The sequence below is a fragment of the Salvelinus sp. IW2-2015 genome, linkage group LG18 (assembly GCF_002910315.2).
Source record: "Salvelinus sp. IW2-2015 linkage group LG18, ASM291031v2, whole genome shotgun sequence".
Taxonomy (NCBI): domain Eukaryota; kingdom Metazoa; phylum Chordata; class Actinopteri; order Salmoniformes; family Salmonidae; genus Salvelinus; species Salvelinus sp. IW2-2015.
The window spans coordinates 19,165,576-19,188,847 of NC_036858.1; the positions used below are offsets into that span (position 1 = coordinate 19,165,576).

At 39.8% G+C, this 23,272-nt stretch overlaps 1 protein-coding gene across 2 annotated transcripts; it reads right to left on the bottom strand.

Moving 5' to 3' along the window:
* Positions 1 to 710: 710 nt before the first annotated feature.
* Positions 711 to 13,465, bottom strand: LOC111978122 (DDB1- and CUL4-associated factor 7). 2 transcript variants are annotated; one of them, XM_024007955.2, is made up of 7 exons: positions 12,950 to 13,465; positions 9,039 to 9,197; positions 3,904 to 4,015; positions 3,151 to 3,269; positions 2,620 to 2,829; positions 2,249 to 2,366; positions 711 to 1,602 (listed from the first exon to the last, which is right to left on the bottom strand). In XM_024007955.2, exons 1-7 carry the CDS (start codon positions 13,085 to 13,087, stop codon positions 1,430 to 1,432), a joined length of 1,029 nt encoding a protein of 342 aa, XP_023863723.1. In that variant the 5' UTR covers positions 13,088 to 13,465; the 3' UTR covers positions 711 to 1,429. The 2 variants fall into 2 exon arrangements, with proteins under 2 accessions (XP_023863723.1, XP_023863722.1); XM_024007954.2 differs by having other exon boundaries at positions 711 to 1,605.
* Between the last annotated feature and the right edge of the window lie 9,807 nt (positions 13,466 to 23,272).

Sequence of the window (23,272 nt, forward strand, 5' to 3'; positions counted from 1 at the left end):
AGTAAAATGTAAAAAGTAGAACCACTTCTTGATATGACGTTTGCACCTCAACAATACAATATCACTCTGTACATTACAACAATTCATATACATTTACCTAATCTAGTTTATACACAAAGTGTTTAGGGTTACCTTTAGCACTATGAACATTTTTTACAATATTTTACAGGCAGAACCAAGACAAATAGGRAAGCTGTATTGTAGTAGTGGATGAATAAGTTCACTGCAGATATTTACTGTAGTTTGTATTAAATAAAGATGTTTTTCATATCACAATTGTCACTATGTTCAATGGCAAAATTGTAAATGTGAAGATAAACAATTGAATACCTGAACAGTTGAATTCAGTCCCGTTTTAAAGAGAACCATATGATCTGAAACTATGTGATTCAGACATAAATGGGGTGTTAAGAGAATAAAGATRTTGTAAATTACAATGGCCACTCAACTAATAACTACGTACATTATACTGCATTTTAAAAAAAGCTTACAAGCGGAATCGGCAGTAAAAACAATAACAAGAGACTCCCCGCCCCGTTTCRGTCWAAAGCTGAGGGGTGGGGCTGGAGAAATCGAACCACTCAAATTTGTAGACAGCTATGGATGCAAGTACTGACCATTCATGATATCAAAACTATASTTGTACCATGTTTAGAGGCTATACAGTGTTTACAAACATGAGCTTATATTTTGGGTTCTGATTTGGAACGACTTTGAACTAATGAAGCATTTATAGGTTATATTCTTCAAGAATCAAAATGGGTACACATCATTAAATGTATAAGTCCAAAAATGGATGTAGCAACTGCTGATTCTACCAAAGACCACTTTAAAGAAATAGATCCATTCACATGTTAAAGCCTATACGCTTATCAAATAACATGCTGAAAAAAGTCTCAGATTTAAACAAAGTGCCCTGGTAAGTGTGGGTATAATTGTGATAAGTTGAGTCTTTTGGCTACTCTTGTTCTTGTTTTTCCCCTTCACAAACATGATCTCACAATGAACCGCATCTTATTCAAACATGTCTGTCAAAAATAACAGCTTCTGAGAAAATTCTAAATTGAGAGGCAGCCAGGGGGAGTCTTGAGCATTTCCGTAAATTACTCAGGAGGGTGTAAACATTGTCTGTGGGTAACGTTGTCGCCCCCCTTTGAATGTAAAGGGCATCTATAACATTACCCTCAAATGAAAAGGGCAACAACACATACACAATCCAGTATCATACAGTTCAGTCCTACACGAACAGGAGTCCCTGTTGACGTCAGATCATAAAAATGAAGTTGCCATGTCCGTTCTTGAGCGGGCCGGAGTTAAACTATCCCTCTCGATTTACCAACTGTATTAAAATAGGACATCGACACTGAGCTCAGATCAGATTCCAAGGATCACCTCAGACTGTCCCGCTAAGAGCTGAGCCCAGGTTATGTCAGACGCGGAGAATCTCTAGGCAGTTGTTGTAGCAGATTGCGATCCAGTCAGGCTGGGTGGATGCCCACTGGACGTTATTGATCTCGCCTTCGGCCGTGTAGGCCAGGATGGGGTCCTCGATGGCCCTGGGCATCTGCTGGATGTCCCAGATCAGCGCCTGATGGTCATCCGCTACTTTCCGAACAGGAAAGGGGACAGTAGTTAGTGTATTGTAGACTGAAATCAATGCTTGTGTTCTGGGCTACTAGAGGGCAGATTTGATAATCGATGGTATATATTTTTCAGCCCTGTGCTCTAGTTTTACTAAATAATTCCATGGGGATGTTATGGAAAAAACAACTTATAAAATAAAATCTCACCCGCGATGCCAGCCATTTCATTTATATTCATATTTTCTGAGAATGTCTGATGTTTTTGTCAACAGAATCTTATGGATTAATTAATCAATAATATACATTTAAGGGATAGTTCACCCAAATTACAAATTGACATATGTTTCCATACCTTGTAGGCACTCTATTGAAGGACGGAGTGCATTGCAAGCTTTGAGTTTGTTTACCTAGCCACTGCCAACATCCGCCAACTTTAGCATTTTACAACCAAAAACCAATTTAAGTAACTGTATCCTATATTATCATGTTTTAATTTTCAAGTACAAATAATCCCAAAGTCCTTGGCATTTTCCATATACTGCAAAAAAAAAAAAAAAGACACAAATATGTATTTTTTTTACTTGGAAGGTTAGCACATGGCTGGTTGGCACATTCGCACATTGATAATACTGTATAAGATAAGCGGGAGGAAACAGAGAGCTTACCTGCTGTACAGATGTGGCAGGAGGAGTGGGGCGCCCAGGCGATGCCGTTGACACAGGCGCGGTGGTTGTTAAGTCTGGCCACTGGGGTGCATGGCACACGGACGTCCAAGATCACCACCTGGGACGGACAGAGAGAAAAATGCACATGCTAAGGTAGAATACATATAATCATAGACTACTAGAATTTTTGTTTAGCATAATTGACCGACTTTTACTGGTCCAATACTGTAGCCAGATAACCAAACATGCATTATTTGAATTGCTATAGCATTGATGAATCACATGAACGTAATCACATACAGTACAATGAAGGATGGGACAGACATGCAGATGGACAGGCAGACGAATAGGCAAACAGATGCAGGGCTGACCTCCATTCCATCCATCGCCATGGTGGCCAGGTAGTTGGGGTCTTGTTTGTTCCAGCAGAGGCGGAGCAGCGGGTGGTGCTGGGGGTCCTCGTAGATGATGGTGCTGTGCTCCAAGTGGCGCAAGTCAAACATGCGCACAGAGCCGTCTGCCCCCACCGAYGCAAACATGTCCCGGCCACCACCGGCTCGGCTGAATGCGATGTCATAGACCTGCGACAAGGACACACATTTGGTGAAATAACAGRTGACATCTACTACTGAGATAGAAAATATGGTTTGTTCATAGTCTATTGACTTGACAGATACTTTAGGCAAGTACGGCTAAAATACAACAACTGACAATGGGTGGAGGCGGTAATTTCATTGATCACTCGGAACATTGCTATACCATTACATTGACTATGCCCAATATCCACACTAGCATACTACTTAACCTGAATGGCCAATACATCACCACATACTTAGTATGCAAGTGTGGATATTGGAACTTTATTTATTTCAGCTCTGGCCTAACCCCTGCATTGCCTTTACCTCTTTGTCATGGGCAATGAGCTGAGTCTTGACATGGCCAGACACCAGGTTGACCCTGCCCAGTACCTGACCTGTCTCCAGGCCCCAGATAGTGCAGGTGGTGTCAATACTGGAGGTACCTACAGAGAAGAAACATCATGAGATTTATCGAACGGGATCATAAGCACTTATAAATTCGTAACATGTCGTATGAATTGGAGTTTGTAACATATCATTTCAATTGCAGGGGACCTGTTTTGGCTTGTGAGCGATAAACCTACTGGCTGAAATTATACAAAAGCTTTACAACACATCTTTAATGACGCCTTCCTATACCCTTTAAGGCCTATGTATCATTCATAAGCAAACGGCATGCTATATAAAGGGTGGCAAAAGGGTTATGCTGCAGTTGGCAAAGCAACAGATGTAAGGACCTTTTATATCACATTTCATGTAGTATGACTTTGCTTAAAAAAATATCAAATGAAGCGTCGATGTAGAGCTAATGAAGACATTATAAATGCTCTATATAAAGTCAAGTAAAAAAAAAAAACAATGAGACCAACCAAGGCTGTATAACAATGACACCTGGAGAGCTAATGGTATATGCTAGTGTCTCTTGTTTGTGAAGAGGCGTCAAGAGCTCATACTTGCTCAAGACTCAATTGTTTAGCTTATTTTGAACACTAAATGTCAATAGCAATCTGGAAGAGGCGTCCAGAGAATCCGGTAACGTAGTCTGGCCATAAAAAAAGAGGATAAAGTTATTCTCACCCAGCAGGTTAGGGTCCACCTCATTCCAGTCAAAGGATGTCAGCGGTGCACAGAAGTCTGAGTTTTTGTTGTTGTTGAGCAGGCATTCCAGACGAGTCTCAGTGTCACTCACCTGTCAGGAACAACAAAAGTTTGTTTTTAAATCACCTCATCAAATGAAGCAGACATATTTATACCTAAAGTGTTCCCCCCTGGATAATTTGTATGTCCAGCCTAGATACGTTTTATGTAGAAAGACTGCGAAGCTCAGTTCTGGTGACTTTTCAAAAAGGGCATTCTACTCTAAAATGAATGAAAATGTAATTATGCTGACACCATCTAAAATATACATTTCCAACTCCAGAAATGAGCACAACATATTGGAAAAATAATTTGTTACAAATATTTATACATATTGGACCATGCATCTAGACTATGCAATAAGCATTATCACCTGTAGACCAACTGATGCAGCATTATGGCTATAATTAACTTATTTGGGGTACCCCTCCCCCCCCTTCTTCTCAATTTCCGCCTAAAGACATACCCTAATCTAACTGCCTGTAGCTCAGGCCCAGAAGCAAGGATATGCATATTCTTGGTATCATTTGAAAGGAAACACTCTGAATTGTTTGGAAATGTGAATTGAATATAACACAATAGATCTGGTAGAAGAAAATAAACATACGTTTTCTGTTTTTTTATTGTTGCTGCATCATCTTTAAAATGACCAAGAACAGCCAAACATACAGATAGGATGCTGTGGATGATTCGAATGAAGAACATAAGATGGCAACAATAGCTGAGCAAAGTTTTAGACAGATAACTTCAAAAATGAGCGAGCTACATGACATTGAGCATGAAGTCACCCAGGTGTCCCACACAAATGTACCCAAGTGGCCGAATTGGTACAGCGATACATTTTGAAGGAAATAACTATATACAAAATACATAAATGCTATTCTAACACACCCCCAAAAAATAAATKTATATATGAAAAAAAWAATAATAATAAAACAAACAAATAACAAGGGTAACTATTTACACATTTTMTATTTACAATATTATATATTTTCTAAATAAATATTGTGAAGACCCTCAGCCCTCAGTCCTGGTGCCATGGCCCATAGCAGTCTCTTTCTGCTGTAAAGCTGAGGCTTACTGAACAGGTGGTGCAGGTGATGGGGCATTTCCTGTGACAAAGGGCACAACGTCGCCTCCCCACTGTGCCCTTTTTGCCCTGAGGCATATTCATGCCTGCAGAGATGAATCTGGGCAGGTGAACACCACTGGTTGACGGAGCAGAAGGTGCTGCAGTGGACTTGCTGTAGCTAGCAAGCTCCTGGATGAGCAGCTCCCTGAAGGCTAGATGTGAGATGGGGGGGSCTGTCTCTATCAATTTCCTCTATAATTTGGGTTAATTCTGTATACCTAGACTTTGTTTTAGCTTTTCCTGATTTATTCGCCATAATTTAAATATATAAACTTGTTGAAAATGCTATTGAATATGTACTGCTATGCGTAACACTCGTGGCTCCGTCAAGTAGGATTTGCAATGGCGAATKAACCTCTTTTACGCCAGAGTTTACGACAAAGGTTGGTCTTCAAACGTATAACCATTACATATTGCCGTTTACCTCAGCTCATTGGCTATCTTCCAAGCTAGATTTCAGTGGTCACTGGGCCAAAATACAGTCAATCAACGATAGACCGGWCCTACCATTGGTGCGCAATGAGGTCATTGATTGGTGTCTTCAAATCGGTTTGTTTCGGTCAATACGTCCCGGGAAAAGAGCCATCATGTATGGTTGTGTTAGTAACAACCAGAGGATTGCAATGAAACCAACCATGACTGGATAAATGTTTGTTTAGTGTGTGTAATTACCACGAACGCTTCGTCCAAAGTTGAATGAGACGGAAATCACGACGCAACCGGTTTACAAATGTTTCGTGTTAGGCTATAAAAATGGATTTTATCAAACAAAACGAACATTCACTGTGTAGTTAGGACACTTGGAATTGCTACCAGAGGAAGATCTTCAATGGTAAGCAATTTATTTTATTGTTATTTCTGACTTTCGTGACGCTAACGCTTGGTTGGAAAATGCTAGAAATACTTGTGTGTGTGGGGCGCCGTCCTCAGAAAATCTCATGTTTGCTTTTGCAGTAAACCTCTTTGAAATCTGACACAGCGGTTGGATTAATAAGACGTTCATCTTTTAAATGATGTAAGATACATGTATTTACAAGAATGTTTAATACAACGAATGGTGTATTTAAAATGTTAGCTCTCTGCAGTTTCACCGGATGTTGGCCTGCTGGGACGTTAGCGTCTCACCTACCCTAGAGAAGTTAAATAGGCGGAAGCATGGGGTTGCCCATCTGCATTTACCCTATTGGGCTAAACACTAGACAGATCCCAAATGTGATCTCTAGATATAAATTGGTGCAGTTCACGTATATTTAGGAGTTGAGAAATAAATAAAGTAGAAAGCTGGTATCCCCCGCTTTTTWAAAAAGGCCATTAAAACTTCTGTTTTCACCCRCGATTGCAAGAATTGGTATGCATTGAATGCATGTTTCTCTCACATAGAATACACAACAAGCAGACTAGGTAAATAGATCAACTATTTTACTATGGGGTTTTCAGATTCTTTTTATTCATTACTTGTTTTCATTGCAGAGGAAAAGATAAATGTGGACTGTTCTAGCATCTTCAAAGTGCGCCTCGGTAGAAATAAAAAAAAAAAACATGTTTTTTTTGTCCTGGCGGCAAATGACTGCAGCGGAAACACCAATACCCTGCTCCACCCTCCCCCTTTTTTTGCTTTATATATATATATTTTTTAATTTAAGGCACACATAGCTTACAGTACATATCAATACATACAAACTATCTAGGTCAAATAGGGGAGAGGCGTTGTGCCTTGAGGTGTTGCTTTTAGTGATGCACCGATGTGATTTTTGGCCGATATCAATATCCGATATTTTCCTTGCCAAAAGAAAAAAACTATACCGATAACCGATATAAAAAAATTTAGCAGCCTTTTAAGCATTCTAGTACAGTTAMATAGTTAACACACACAAAGCGGTTTAAGGCACTGCATCTCAGTGCAAGAGGCATTACTACCGTCCTTGGTTCGAATCCAGACTTTATCCGGCCGTGATTGGGAATCCCATAGGGCGGCACACAATTGGCCCAGTGTCATCCGGGTTTGTCCGTCATTGTATATAAGAATTTGTTCTTAACCGACTGGCCTAGTTAAATAAATGTTTGTGGAGTCTCCCACATGCCTTTTGGCGAACACCAAACGTGTTTGCTTATTTTTTTCTTTATGCTGTGGCTTTTTTCTGGCCATTCTTCCGTAAAGCCCAGCTCTGTGGAGMGTAAGGCTTAAAGTGGTCCTATGGACAGTTACTCAAACCTCTGCTGTGGAGCTCTCAAAGCTCCTTCAGGGTTATCTTTGTTGCCTCTGATTAATGCCCTCCTTGCCTGGTCCATGAGTTTTGGTGGGCGGCCCTCTCTTGGCAGGTTTGTTGTGGTGCCAYATTCTTTCAATTTTTGAATAATGAATTTAAAATGGTGCTCCGTGGGATGTTCAAAGTTTGATATTTTTTTATAACTCAACCCTGATCTGTACTTCTACACAACTTTGTCCCTGACCTGTTGTTTGAAGAGCTCCTTGGTCTTCATGGTGCCGCTTGCTTGGTGGTGCCCCTTGCTTAGTGGTGTTGCAGACTCTGGGGCCTTTCAGAACAGGTGTATATACATACTGCGATCATCTGACCCTAAGAGTGCACACAGGTGAACTTTATTGAACTAATTATGTGACTTCTGAAGGTAATTAGTTGCACCAGATCTTATTTAGGGGATTCATAGCAAAGGAGGTGAATATATACGTAAAAATAGGAAAAACACCAAGGGGGATGAATACTTTTGCAAGGMMCTGTATTTCTATTTTTTACTTAACACTTTTTCCCCCTTAAAACTTCTTAAAGCATTGTTGGTTAAGGGCTTGGAAGTAATCATTTCACTGTAACAAATAACATTTGATTTGAACCTCAGGAACTTGACCACTATCGGACTGGGCCTGTCACCTGGGCCGGGTTTTCCAGCCCTGTGTGTGCGCTCCACCTCAATGTTCCGGTAGACCATCTTCAATTTCTCAGAGATAATTTCCCTCACTTTGTCCTCAGACTCCATCCAGGTCTCATGTGGAGATTCTGCAATTCCATCCACAACCATATTGTTCTGTCTTGATTGTCCCTCAAGATAATCAGATTTTTCCATCATTCACACACAGAACTGATGTCCCCTCTCAATGACTTACAGATTGCTGTCATCTTGCCGTTCTCCTGTTTCACCAAATCAAGCTGACCCTGRGAGAACTACAAATTGTTCTTCAGGTCCTGGACCTCTCTGGTCAGGTCGTCCATTATTTTATTAGTCGAATCAACCAGTATTTGGACAAAACACAAACCAATTTTCTTGTTGTTAACAACTCCTAGAACTTTTTGTTCGTTTAAAAAKATCCTTCACCGGTGATAGAGAGATAGTACTGTCCACAACGGTACTCCCACCAGCTTTGGTCTTTGTCATGGTAGCTAGCAACGCAGGTTACACTGTTACTCCTCACAGTTCCAGACAGTGCAGGTACCAGGGAAGCTTGAACACAAACAGCAGGTATCTAGACAGCCATAAACCCTGGACAAACTGCGGCCCCAGCCACAATAGCTAACCGCGTTGCTGGTTGTGTTCAAGCCCTCAAACCCTGCTAGCTCAGCTACGCCAAATAGCTCCTCAGACCCGGCCTTGGTCGGCAGGATCACTGGACAGAGAGTAGCAGTCCCAGCAGCTGATAACAAATGCGTTGTGGGATCCAAACGAAAAAGTTGGCGATCCACTAAGAAACTTCCCAAAACAACAAACCGAAGTGTTCAACAAGAATTGGCGTGAGCAGATCGAAGCAGTGTTAAGGTCGCTACACTACCACCTTCAGGAGAGCGTCTCCCCACGCTTCTCTATACCAAGCCCTTCACATGTATGGGCCTCTCTGATTGGAACCTCTTGAMGTTGACGCTAGATGTAGGGTTAAGGTCGCTACAATATTCAGGTTAGGCAAAGGTCTCACAGTGGTAGGCTATTGGCTTCTTACCCTCCAAATGCGCAGGTAGTCTCCACTGGTAGCCAGCAGGTCAGGATACACCCCCTTGGTGTCGGGAATCCACATAATTTTTGTGGTGGGGTAAGGGTGGTCGAATGTGTTCCGGCAGACAAACTCTGAGCTCTCCTCCTCCAATCCAACTATCTGAACCTATGGGGAAAACAGACAATAACATCAGCATGGGGCAGTWGGTAATCTAGCGGTTMAGAGCCTKGKGCCAGTAACTAAAAAGGGTGCAGGTTCAAATCGTCGAGTTCACTAGTTGAAAAACCTGCCGATGTGCCCTTGAGCAAGGCACTTAACCCATTTGCTCCTGTAAGTCGCTCTGGATAAGATATGAACATTTTAAATGTGCGGTCAAAATAATATTAAGCCTGCTCGTTTTCTGTGATGAGGATAAGTATGATAAACCTGTATTATTGAATTTTATTTACTGGAACTGCCAAACAGTGACACCTTTGTTTAATTGACAGTGATGGATATTGTTGCAATTGTGCTAGTCTAATTAATCAGGCTGAAATAGAMAAWTAATTGGTATATACAGCCTGACACTAGCAGTCATTTCTCAGTGTAATAGTTAGGATAATGGAAAAATTCKGAGTACATTTCTAATCCCTGGATTGAGGTACATTTTCCGAGCCATATCTCACGACGGCTCCGCGGTGTCTTAATCTACACAGGAAGCCTGTCTGACCCTAGTGCAGCTGTAAGCAAGCAGGTCAGATATGCTGGCTAGGCAAGGGGTTAATTGTAACAAATTACAAATCTGAGTCTAATCCGACCTCTTCTTACTGATAAAAATKATATGGTTAGATACATGTAGAATGTTCCGTAGGTCAATAATCAAGAAAGAGGCGACAAGAATATTTACAATTCGACCTGAAAAAACATTTGTCATCAATAAAAGAAAAGTGTTCATAGATTTAAAACAAAACTTCCTAGGTACACTAACCCAGCCTGGTCTCAGACAAACGTAACATAGTAAATGTAATTCCTGGACACTCAAAAAAAGACAGTTACTTAAGGCAAAAACCCAAACATCTAGCCACCAATTGGTTGCGAGATCGAATCTCATCACGAACAACTTTTCAACTACTTAGAAATGTTTTGCTACTTTGCAACTACTTAGAAGGGCTGGCGGTTTATCGTATTTTACTATATACACCAGTATTGATGCACGGACCGGTTTGGCTTTTTCCCTTTACCTTCTATAATTGTATTTGAATGTTTGGTTTGTTAAATATGCTGTGTGTAACATCCATTTTTATAGTTTACACTGCTACTTGAGCTCTCTCGCTCTCGGAGTGCATTTGTTGTTGCTTGACCACGAGACACTTGCGTTCAGTCTGCATGATTACTGCAGCACATGCAACAATTTTGATGACATCGATGTTGTTTCCAGTTTGCTTCTTAATATAAAATCAACAAGTGTTCTACAATTACTTTGTGTTTCTTACATCTGCAAACAGCTAGTTTGTCTTTTCTTGGCAGAATTTAGCTAAATTGTGATAGCCACTAATGCTAATCGCTAGTTAGCCAAAAAAATTACTGAATCAGATCAAAAGTAGCAAGCTAATACAGCCTAATACCAGTGTTGGTGTAGGCCTATAAGGTCCCTTAGGAAACACTGACCATCATTTTGGTTCCAACCCTGTCACAATAACTCCTCCCTGGCATTTTCATTTGTCGTCATGTCAAACAATGTATTCAAAGAGCCCACTATTATTTATATTCACAATATAGAATTAGAATGAACATTCCATTTCCATGATTCCAAGTGTTTTGATCTAAATCGCAAAGTGGTTAAAAATAAGGTGTTTTTTGCCCGTATCGTGGATCCCTAAGTGGCAGTGGGAAAATTATTTCAAATGAGTGCAGAAAATGCAAAGATTTATGGAAATGCGGGAAATAATTTTAGGTTGAAGTTGAATTGAAGTGTAAAACAATCAGAATGGACCAAGACCCATTCAAATCACTTAGAATGGATGCGATACCACCGTAGGGTCACGCACTACTCAAAGCACATTTTGAACTTTTTTTATTCAAAAATGTAAAATACTGTTTTTTATACCGTGATGTATTTTGGACATGTCGCCCAGCCCCTACTACTTTGCATGTTAGCTAACCCTTCCCCTAACCTAGCTAACGTTAGCCAGCTAGCCAGAATTCATAACATATTATAAAAGTTGACACACCTACTCATTCCAGGGTTTAGCTGTATTTTTACTAATTTCTACATTGTAGGATAATAGTGAAGACATTAAAAGAACAAAACACATATGGAAACATGTAGTATATTTTATATTTGAAATTCTTCAAAGTAGCAACCCTTTGCCTTGATGACAGCTTTGCACATTCTTGGCATTCTCTCAACCAGCATCATGAGGTAGTCACCTGGAATGCATTTCAATTAACAGGTGTGCCTTGTTAAAAGTTATTTTGTGGAATGTCTTTCCTTCTTAATGTGTTTGAGGCAATCAGTTGTGTTGTGACAAGGTAGGGGTGGTATACAGAAGATAGCCCTATTTGGTAAAAGACCATGTCCATGTTATGGCACGAACTCCTCGAATAAGCAAAGAGAAACGACAGTCCATCATTACTTTAAGACATGAAGGTCAGTGAATCCGGAAAATTAAGAACTTTGAAAGTTTCTTCAAGTGCAGTCGCAAAAAACATCAACCACTATGATGAAACTGTTTCTCATGAGGACCGCCACAGGAAAGGAAGACCCAAAGTTACCTCTGCTGCAGAGGATAAGTTCAGTAGAGTTACCAGCCTCAGAAATTGCAGCCCAAACAAATGGTTTACAGAGTTCAAGTAACAGACATCAACTGTTCAGAGGAGACTGCGTGAAATCAGGCCTTCATGTCAAATTGCTGCAAAGAAACCACTTCTAAAGAACAGCAATAAGAAGAATAGACTTGCTTGGGCAAAGAAACACGAGCAATGGACATTAGACCGGTGGAAATCTGACCTTTGGTCTGATGAGTCCAAATTTGCGATTTTTGGTTCCAACCGCCGTGTCTTTGTGAGACACAGTAGGTGAACGGATGATCTCCGTATGTGTGGTTCCCACCATGAAGCACGGAGGAGGAGGTGTGAGGGTCCTTTGCTGGTGACACTGTCTGTGATTAATTTAGAATTCATGGCACACTTAACCAGCATGGCTACCACAGCATTCTGCAGCTATACACCATCCTGTCTGGTTTGCGCTTATTGGGACTATCATTTGTTTTTCAACAGGACAATGACCCAACACACCTCCAGGCTGTGTAAAGGCTATTTGACCAAGGAGAGTGATGGAGTGCTAAATCAGATGACCTGGCCGCCACTATCACCCGACCTCAACCCAATTGAGAGTTGGACTGCAGAGTGAAGGAAAAGCAGCCAACAAGTGCTCAGCATTTGTAGGAACTCCTTCAAGACTGTTAGAAAAGCATTTCAGGTGAAGCTGGTTGAGAGAATGCCAAGAATGTGCAAAGCAAAGCTGTCAAAGACAAAGTGGATACTTTAAAGAATATAAAACATAAAAATTTGTTTAACACTTTTTTTGCTACTACATGATTCCATATGTGTTATGTCATAGTTTTGATGTCTTCACAATGTAGAAAATAGTAAAAAATAAGTAAAAACCCTGGAATGAGTAGGTGTGTCCAAAATTTTGACTGATACTGTATATTAAATGGGAGATGGACATCCACAATTGAATTAACATAAGAATAATACGAAATGCTCTGAGACCAGGTTTACTAACCAAGTATTAGCACATTGAATAACAGTTTTCCTACGTTATTTCGAATTTGATTTACTTTTTTGTTACKGTGTTCCCCGTTCTACCCTAGTAGGATTAAATGTAGGCTAATTTGATTCATAATGGAATGTTTGGAGAGAAAATGCGTTACCTTGTTATTGTACTCCTCGACAAAGCTGCCAAGAGCGAGACGAAAGCGCTTGTCTGGTCGCACACTCCAATTCATTGCATATACCGTCCATGGCGCCTCGTATTTGTAAATTTCTTTGCGCTTACCGTGAAGCGACATGGTCAAGGCAGTGAAAAATCWATTTCTTCAAAAAAATACCAAATAAGGCGAACTATCACCGGTGACTTAATCTACAACCGGGTTTAAATTTCCGAGCTAAATGCGTCTTGGAGGCCGATGCTTTTTTTCTCCCTTTGTAGTCAAATAAAATGGCACTCAACGTTTCAATGTAGCTACTTTGTATAATCTGCAGTAGCGGTACGTTGATGAAGAGCCCACCAAAACATTACAGTACGTTTGCAAGGGTTAGCTGAAAAACTCTACATTGAGCACACAGAATAAACTGCAACAAAMATAGGCCTATTCACCGAAGCAATGGCTGCTGTCTTGGACAATTTACAAAAGACTACCACTGTTGTATCAATGGTGTTTATAACTAAACCAAGATAGATCACAGCTTGTWGTTTCCAATGGGGRAAAAWTTGTCATAGTGGGCTGAACAAGCAAGGAGGTGGGTAGAGCCAAGCACSCGTTTACGATATCCCATTGGCGCKTACTAGTAAYCATCTGCATATTTCCGTTAGGGAACGCCTACTCTGTGAAGTACGCGTGTGCAATAACTCAATTCGCCTTTGCACTCCTGAACAATGCGATTTGYAAAAACATTTGCAAAGGGTAAAGTCTACAAAACCTAGTCCACTCTGTTAATACGATATTGTAGTTTTTGAAACAGAAAACTGTATTGAGATCAAATGTTTAATAGATGAGAAAATGTGCAGAATGTCGGCCAAAGTCCATTTCGTTCCATCTTCTCCCACTGCCCGCCAGTGGGCTTCYTCTCACTACCATATTTGGAATTGAGTGGAAACGCCAACCGGATGCTTCACATTTATACATCCAGTGAAATATCTGTCTCATTGCTCCATCTGTGGTGGTATGCTAGGCACGTCRAAACGGTGCCGACGTTACAATTGAGGGGATTTTATTAATTTGGCCTAGGTAGACGTGTTTTGCACCGGGTGGAAGAGCATTCGTTTGGCAACCAGGCTGCCTACCAGCGGCGAGACAGGTGCCCTGTTCAAAAGCCTGTGGCGAAGTAAGCTCAAAACAAAGTGATGTAATTAAGCACGTGGAGTAATGAGTAGGATCAGTGGTGGGGGGTGTGGATGTTTTAGATGCATGCCAGCAAAGCCACTACACTACACTAAACAATACACGAATTGCATTATAACGGTGAAAAAAACGGTGCCCACAAACTGTTAGGTTCTACACAAAGCTGTCCCAACAGCGGAGCTTTCCTTTCAGCACCATGGAGTGAATCCTTTCCACTGCTACACCTGGCTATCAGCRGAGCCTYGTCTGGCAGCAAAACAGTTCATTCAGCCTCATTTATTGCMTTTTTAAATATTGTAGCTAATATGGCTGACTTGCATAAACAAACGTGGTTTCTACTGACTCCTTGTGGACTTGTGTAAGTCGATAAGAACTGCATTCTCCTTAAATAAAAACGAACGCCAACATGAGTTTTGACATTTGCCCATACACAAACATGATTCAATTTATATTCAGAAAATGCATTATGTTTGTTTTTATATCATTAGCACTTAGCTCTAAGAATACGCAAGTTTATAAAGGTAGGCCTATTTGTTCAGCACTTTMAAAATCAACACCGACAGGAATTCGGATAGATGTTAGTACAGAAATTCAGCAAGATGTTGAGGCCTTAACTTACTCTTCCTTAAGTCAACAAAGAGAGAGAGAGAGAGAGAGAGAGAGAGAGAGAGAAGCGGTTAGCCTTCCATTTGAAGTGTTTTATTAGGCCAAGTGGTCTAAAAGGGAATGAAATCACGAGGATCCACTTTTATAGACAATATAGACAATATACTGACGCACAGACAGCGCAAACAAAACAACCCTCGCAATATCAACTGGAATTACGTGGCTCTATTACTGAACTTTTTTGTTGAAAACAAATATGGTTACAGAACCAACAACATTATATAGTATCCCCTCCTCGTGGAGAAAATCACATGAGCTAATTATAATACACAAAGTAAGCAAAACAATTAAATAATTCCAACATTGCCTAAGATACAGTTTTAATGAGATAGACCTATATAACCAATAGGTCAAAAACAATTGAGATGTACAAACTATGGCATAAGGGAACGATGAGCGGATAAGAGGCAAGCCATAATTTCGATTAAGACAATGAGTGAGCTAAGACGGATGTAGTCAATATAGCTATTTGTTCAGCACTTTTGAAATGTACAACAACAGAAATCAGAACATGGGCCGTTCTTACAGTTTTCTCCCTGTGCACCAAGTCAGAACCGAATAATAAATAAAGTGGGCATATAAGCAGACAATGAAAGCTCTTACAATATTCGATGATGACATTTCTCYAAAACAGGCTATAGGCTACATGTGCACTACCAAGTCAGAACAGTAGGATAAATTCTGAGGGGGAGAGGGACCAAATTATTAGGGTGGAGCACATAGGCTACTAACAGCTTACTACACAACATAMGCTYAGAATTACTTTCTTAGCTACCATATACATAGCTCACTGGCATATTAAATAATTTATGCAGCAGCATATAAGTCATTTTTTGAYTCAMCGTTGTTGTRCTGTGCTCACTKTTTWATTTTATTCAACCTTTATTTAACTAGGGAAGTCAGTTAAGAACAAATTCTTATTTACAATGACGGCCTACACTGGCCAAACCCAGACGACGTTGGGCCAATTGTGCGCCACCCTATGGGACTCCCAATCACGGCCGATTGTGATACAGCCTGGATTCGAAACAGGGTATCTATAGTGACACCTCTAGCACTGAGATGCCGTGCTAGAGATGCAGTGGGTGCCACTCGGGAGCCCACTTGAACAGGAAGGTGGCGTGGCAGTCCTTCTTGTGGGCAWATTTTGTCATCAAACTTTGTCCTCAAAGTCTGGCATTCTCTGGATTTATGGTGATGTCAAGACAACTGGGAACTCTGAAAAAAACGAAGTCAAATCATGACATCAATAAACTTTAGGTTGGAGCTCTAGAAAGAGGCCAGAGTTCCCGAATTGGATGACCRTTCAAAACCTTTTTTTTCTAAGTTCCCAGTTGTCTTGAACTCACTGTGGTCTGAGATTTCCCAGTTCCAAGTTCCCAGTTGTTTTTAAARYGGAAGAAGCCAYGCTGGATTGACAACATGGCCAATGTATTCTACCTTTTCTGGCCCATGGTGTTGCGTGTGAATGTTTATCCTTTTAAGCTTGGAAAGAGACAGATGTTTTAAATTCTTAAACCCAGACTTGAATGGACCAAATAGCAGGCAGGGGAAGCAAACTAGTGATTGCTTTGCAACATTTACASTAAGCYWCTGATTACTKCCAAACCACTCRTTGTTGAATTTGTCATTTTCGACTTGTTGTGTAATGTTTATGTCCAATGGCCGATGAGCACCGTTACGTTTTATCTATAATTTGTCTTCATATGAAAAGGATTGAAAAGGATTTTCCAGTAGATTGTCGATGTGATTCATAATGATGACTGCTTGTCTAGCTTGCTAGCTAAGATGTTTAAAGTATGATGTTGACATGATCAGTCCAATCAAAGCTACAGTAGATATAACGTGATTTGACATCATTTTATCTGTGGCCAATGACCTTGAGCTTTCTTGGATGGGCACTTCCAATGTAAATCTATGGCAGCGCCCAAAGGGGCTTGAATTGCCTAGGACTCCCTTTAGACTCTGCAGTGAGGTAGTGTCCCCATGAGTGACAGACCACTGAGCCAATCACGGAGCAATTAGAGAAGATTACCAACGCATAGGCTCTGTATTTTCTGCTGGCTGCCCCTCCACCACAGAAATCACTGAGCTAGGCTGAAACACCTGCATTTTGGAGCTGCCTTACTCAAGAAAGAGATCATGTTTGAATGCGGCTTTATTAACTCAGTATATATTTTTTGTTTGCAAACTGATACGTAACACGAATGAATGGSAAAATAACATGCAAAACAGGCCCTGAACAGGTGGGGCTCAAAACAAGTGGGGCAGAGCCACTGAGTAGGATTATGTGTTTTCACATGCAAACGCGATTGCTTTTGTTAAAAATGCTTTATCTGCCTACCAATGAAAACTAGTTTGAAAATTCTAACACATTGTATGGAAAATATATGTATGTTTCTGGATGATGCACCATGCTTCTTCGGTGACAACATCCCTGATTGTGCGAGACAGTCCCGCATTTTGGCCCTTTGTCCCGTAACCAAACAATCATGTCCCGCATTTTATCAACAAATTAAAACGTTACAAATTTTACAAAATTATGTCAAATTTCAGTCAGACTTCCTATTCATTTGATGAGAATTGACATTCCAACCATTCTCTTTYGTAGTCAAGTTGCGCGTATGACAAGATATACAGTGCATTTGGAAAGTATTCAGACCTCTTGACTTTTATTTCCACATGTTATTACGTTACAGCCTTATTATAAAATAGATTTTTTTTAAATCCTCATCAATATACACACAATACCACACAATGGCAAAGCAAAAACAGTTTTTTTTACATTTTTGCAAATTAATAAAAAATAAAAAACAGAAATACATAAGTATTTAGAACCTTTGCTATGAGACTCAAAATTGTGCTCAGGTGCATCCTGTTTCCATTGATCATCCTTGAGATGTTTCTACAACTTGATTGGAATCCACCTGTGGTAAATTCAATTAATTGGACATGATTTGGAAAGGTGAAGGTTCACCTTCCAACAGGACAATGACCCTAAGCACATAKCCAAGACAACTCAGGAGTCTCTGAATGTCCTTGAGTGGCYCAGCCAGAGCGCGGACTTGAACTCAATTGAACATCTTTGGAGAGACCTGAAAATAGCTGTGCAGCAATGCTCCCCATTCAACCTGACAGATCTTGAGGGGATCTGCAGAGAACAATGGGAGAAACTCCCCAAATACAGGTGTGCCAAGCATTGTAGCATCATACCCCAGATGATTCAAGGCTGTAATCGCTGCCAAAAGTGCTTCAACAAAATATTGAGTAAAGGGTCTGAATACTTATGTAAATGTGATATTTTTATTTTATTTTTTTATTTTATAAATTTGCAAAAATATCTAAAAAAAAACAGCTTTTGCTTTGTCATTGTGGGGTATTATGTGTAGATTGATGAGGGGCAAAAACTATTTAATCAATTTCAGAATAAGGCTGTAACAAAACAAAATGTGGAAAAAGTCAAGGGGTCTGAATACTTTCCGRAGGCACTGTAGCTAGTGAATGCAGCTAGCTGGTTTARCCTACTCAAACACCCAGCTCAAACAGAGAGGGATGCTATGATAGGTTGCTGGCTATGACTATCCTACACTGGAACTCTTCCAAGTGAAGGTAATGTTTTGTTCTTATAAATGTATTGCCACCGGGGCCTGCCGGTGTAACAGCTAAATTGCTTGCTGACTATASACTGTACTGCATGATTGGAGAGGGTTTACTAACGTGTTAGTTTKARTAGCTATGTTGACTATGATGTTAGCTATTATGATGTCAACGATGTAGGCTGTGTGTAGCGGTTAGCGGTTATGATATGAAGGTTTGGCTTGAAAAGCTTTTTTCGCCTGGTCACAGATAGCTGATGTGTTGTGCACTGAAGTCCACAAGTTAAGGAAAAAGGTGAGAGGAGGAGAGCACATACATGCGAGAAGGAATTATATGAGCAAAGTGATCATGCTGTTTGTATGTGGCTGCTATGAAAGTGAACTGTGTTGYGTGTGACCAGGTGCGTATTCATTCTGCCGATTCTGTTGAAAAATGTTTCTTAAACAGAAGCAAACGGAACAAAACAGGGATAAACATAACTCAATTTGTCCAATAGAAACTTAAGTTTGCAACTGTTGGATGCAGGTGCAGGAAGCTAGACACAGCTAGATGCAGGCAAGAGTGTGCAGTATTGACACCTTGTATAGTCCATGCCTGATGAATTGAGGCTGTTCTGAGGGCAAAAGGGGGTGCAACTCAATATTAGGAAGGTGTTCCTAATGTTTTGTGCACTCTGTGTATCTAGATCCTTAATAACAATGAATGCAAGTTGTCAGGACSCGGTTACGAACTCAGGTCTCCGGTGTGAGAAACAGTCACTTAGCAAACTGAGCCACTAATAGTCGGCAGAACCCAGAAGATGAGGCAGACACAGCAGTACTTGAGACGGTGTTTTAATAAAGTAAAAAGGAAAGTACTTCAGGCAAAAATATAAATCCACAANAGAACCCAGAAGATGAGGCAGACACAGCAGTACTTGAGACGGTGTTTTAATAAAGTAAAAAGGAAAGTACTTCAGGCAAAAATATAAATCCACAACATCAAAAGTAATTCCAAGAGAAAAAAGGTAATCCTCCAAGACAAAAGGTAAATCCACAAGGAACAAAAGAACAAAAACAGAGTACCTCAAGAGAATCCAACTGGAGTAACAAATGTACACAGCATTGCTGGGGCTGGGTGCTAACATACAAACACAGAGCAAAGAACTGAGGAAAACGAAGGGTTTAAATACATTCAAGAGAAACGAGGCACATAATAACTGGAAACAAGGGAAAACAAAAGGGTCAAAAAAGCACAATGGGGGCATCTAGTGGCCAAAACCGGAACAATCCTGGCCAAATCGTGACACAAGTCATTTCAATCATTTGTTAATATCATTTTACCAAAGAATTTAAGAATAACTTCATCATTTATAGACTTAAATATTATTCTACACAATGTTGTATGTTGTATGCATGAACTCGAAACACCAAAATAGTATTATCAAACTTTTCTGACAGTGCTCCCAGTCCCTGGCAAGGTGTTACCCAACACTTGATTAAGTGGTGTTACAACACACCATGTAATGTTTCAAAACAACTCATGATGATGTGTTTCAAAATTTCAGCTAAGCTTTGTCTTCTTCACGTTGGTGGCAGCTCAGTTGTCACTAGTTTTGGTGTTACAAAGCACTTAATTTGAACAGTGTAGGCTACTTGTTAAAGAGCTAGAGAGATGGGGAAGATATATAGGTGAGTTGCCAGCGAAGATGCAAGTTTAAGCTACCCTTATCAATAAGTGGTTGCACAGATTTAGAGAAAGCACTCAAATTAAAATCAAGGCCTAGTGTCAACATACTAGAACTACTCATTGCTTCACGAGAACGTATCAATGGCTTATAGGCTATGGACAGGTCGTGTGTATGTGATCCTGTTTTCTAGGCCAATATCACAGCTGTCTCTACATCTTCCCCTTAAAACTTTCCTCATCAATTTATATGATAATCTACATTCATTTAGTATTATCCTATAATGTAGACTCGTTTTTGATAACCCGCAGAAAGGATTTGAAGCTAAGGCAAAGTTTTTAATATACATTTTTGGGGAAATGAGAAATGTGATTTGCTTATGTGTCTGAGTGAGATGCGCTGCAGGCGGCTTTGATTGATGGATAATTTAAGGTCGGTGGGTGTGCGTGTATGAGTTTGTTAATTCTCTCTATGTCCATTCAGAAAGTTTCCTAAAATATGCCCAACCTGTCTGGACAGTTTTGCATTTCCTCTCATGAAATGGGGTGAATGAAATGTAGCCGAGCTAGGATGAATATACTAATATTTTTTGTAGCATATTATTTTTCCAGTAGGCCTAGTATATGATTTTTCTCTCATTACTGTGTCCTCTCTAGCCACTTTGAACAAAAAAAACTATTGCCACTGAGAATGATCACAGCAGCCTATACTTTGCGAGTGGCTGGGTGCTGACATATAACATTTTTGTAATCTAGATTTTAGGGGGGAGGGGACGAACTCCGACCTTGATGGGGTCCAGAGAAACTGAGCATGCCCATAATGCGGGGGTTACCCAAGCAAATTACAAGTATACTAAAGTATACTTAAATACTCAAAAAATTCAAATAATATACTTCAATTATGAGATGTATTTTTCTAATATATCTTAAGTATACTATAAATATAATATCATTACACTTCAACACACTTATTAAAAGTGTACTTTATATTCATTGTTTTTACAGTCATTTAGTATACTATAAATATTTGCTATCATCACACTTCAATACACTTATTAAAAGTGTACTTTAAATTCATTGTTTTTCAGTCTTTATGTATTGTCACGATCGTCGTAAGAAGCGGACCAAAGCGCAGCGTGGTTTGAATACATTCTTCTAATTTTAATGAAGAACACTTAAACAAAAAAACGAATAAGACGAACGTGACCGCTATACAAACACTGTGCTAACATGCAACATAACATAGACAATAACCCAACCCACAATACAAAACAGGCTACCTAAATATGGTTCCCAATCAGAGACAACGCAAAACACCTGTCTCTGATTGAGAACCATACCAGGCCAAACACATAGAAATAGACAACATAGAAAACAAACATAGACTGCCCACCCCAACTCACGCCCTGACCATACTAAATAAAGACAAAACAAAGAAAATAAAGGTCAGAACGTGACAAGTATAGTATATGTTCACTATAATTTAACTTAAACACACATTAAAACTGTACTTCAATTTCAAACGCTTTAATACAAATATTTAACCTTTATTTATACAGGTTTTTCTCATTGAGATAAACTTTATTTTTCAAGAGAGACCTGGTTCAACAGCAGCAAGGGGAACCAAGTTTCAGACAAAACAACTTACATACACTAACACAACATTGAACAAAACTATAGACAMACATACAGTACAACAATGACATATTACATAAAGAAACACAAGTGTCATAACAGCTGTACTAAAGACAATGATATGATATTTACATCTAACAAGTGTTTAAACTCCACCAACGTGACTAGATCATCATATTAATGTTCAGGAGAGAATTCCAGGACCACGGAGCTGAGTAACTAAAACTATTTCTACCATGACCTGTTCTAAATCTTGGTACTATTAAAAGTAAATGAGAATGGGACCGTAAATTATATTTATTTACTGACCTGATCAAAAAAGAACAGAGATAAARTGGGCATTTTATCCAATATGGCCTTATAAATCAGTGTATACCAGTGTTTAAGCTTACGCAAGATCAATGACAACCAGCYAACGGAGCTGTAGAGATCACAATTACATTTTTGATTGGTAATGAACCTGAGGGACGCATCATATACTGAATCAAGTTCTCAGAATAGTGGTTGAGGCCTGCATATACACAGTACCAGTCAAAAGTTTGGACACACCTACTCATTCCAGGGTTTTTCTTTATTTTTGCTATTTTCCACATTGTAGAATAATAGTGAAGACATCAAATAACACATATGGAATCATGTAGTAACCAAAAAAAAGTGTTAAACAAATCAAAATATATGTTATATTTGAGATTCTTTAAAGTAGTCACTCTTTGCCTTGATGACAGCTATGCACATTCTTGGCATTCTCTCAACCAGCWTCATGAGGTAGTCACCTGGAATGCATTTCAATTAACAGGTGTGCCTTGTTAAAAGTTTATTTGTGGAATRTCTTTCCTTCTTAATGCGTTTGAGCAAATCAGTTGTGTTTTGACAGGGTAGGGGTGGTAAACAGAAAATAGCCCTATTTGGTAAAAGACCAAGTCCATATTATGGAAAGAACAGCTCAAATAAGCAAAGAGAAACGACATCATTACTTTAAGACAGTCAATCAGGAACATTTCAACTTTGAAAGTTTCTTCAAGTGCAGTCACAAAAACCATCAAGCTCTATGACGAAACTGGCTCTCATAAGGACCGCCACAGGAAAGGAAGACCCAGAGTTACCTCTGCTGCAGAGGATAAGTTCATTAGAGTTACCAGACTCCGAAATTGCAGCCCAAGTAAATGCTTCACAGAGTTCAAGTAACAGACACATCTCAACATCAACTGTTCAGAGGAGACTGCGTGAATCAGGCCTTCATGGTCTAATTGCTGCAAAGAAACCACTACTAAAGGACACCAATAAGAAGAAGAGACTTGCTTGGTCCAAGAAACATGCGCAATAGACATTAGACAGGTGGAAATCTGTCCTTTGGTCTGATGAGTCCAAATTTTAGATTTTTGGTTCCTACCGATGTGTCTTTGTGAGACGAGTAGGTGAACGGATGATCTCCGCATGTGTGGTTCCCACCGTGAAGCATGTAGGGGGAGGTGTGATGGTGTGGGGGTGCTTTGCTGGTGACATTGTCGTGATATATTTATAATTGAATGCACTTAACCAGCATGGCTACCACAGAATTCTGCAGTGATA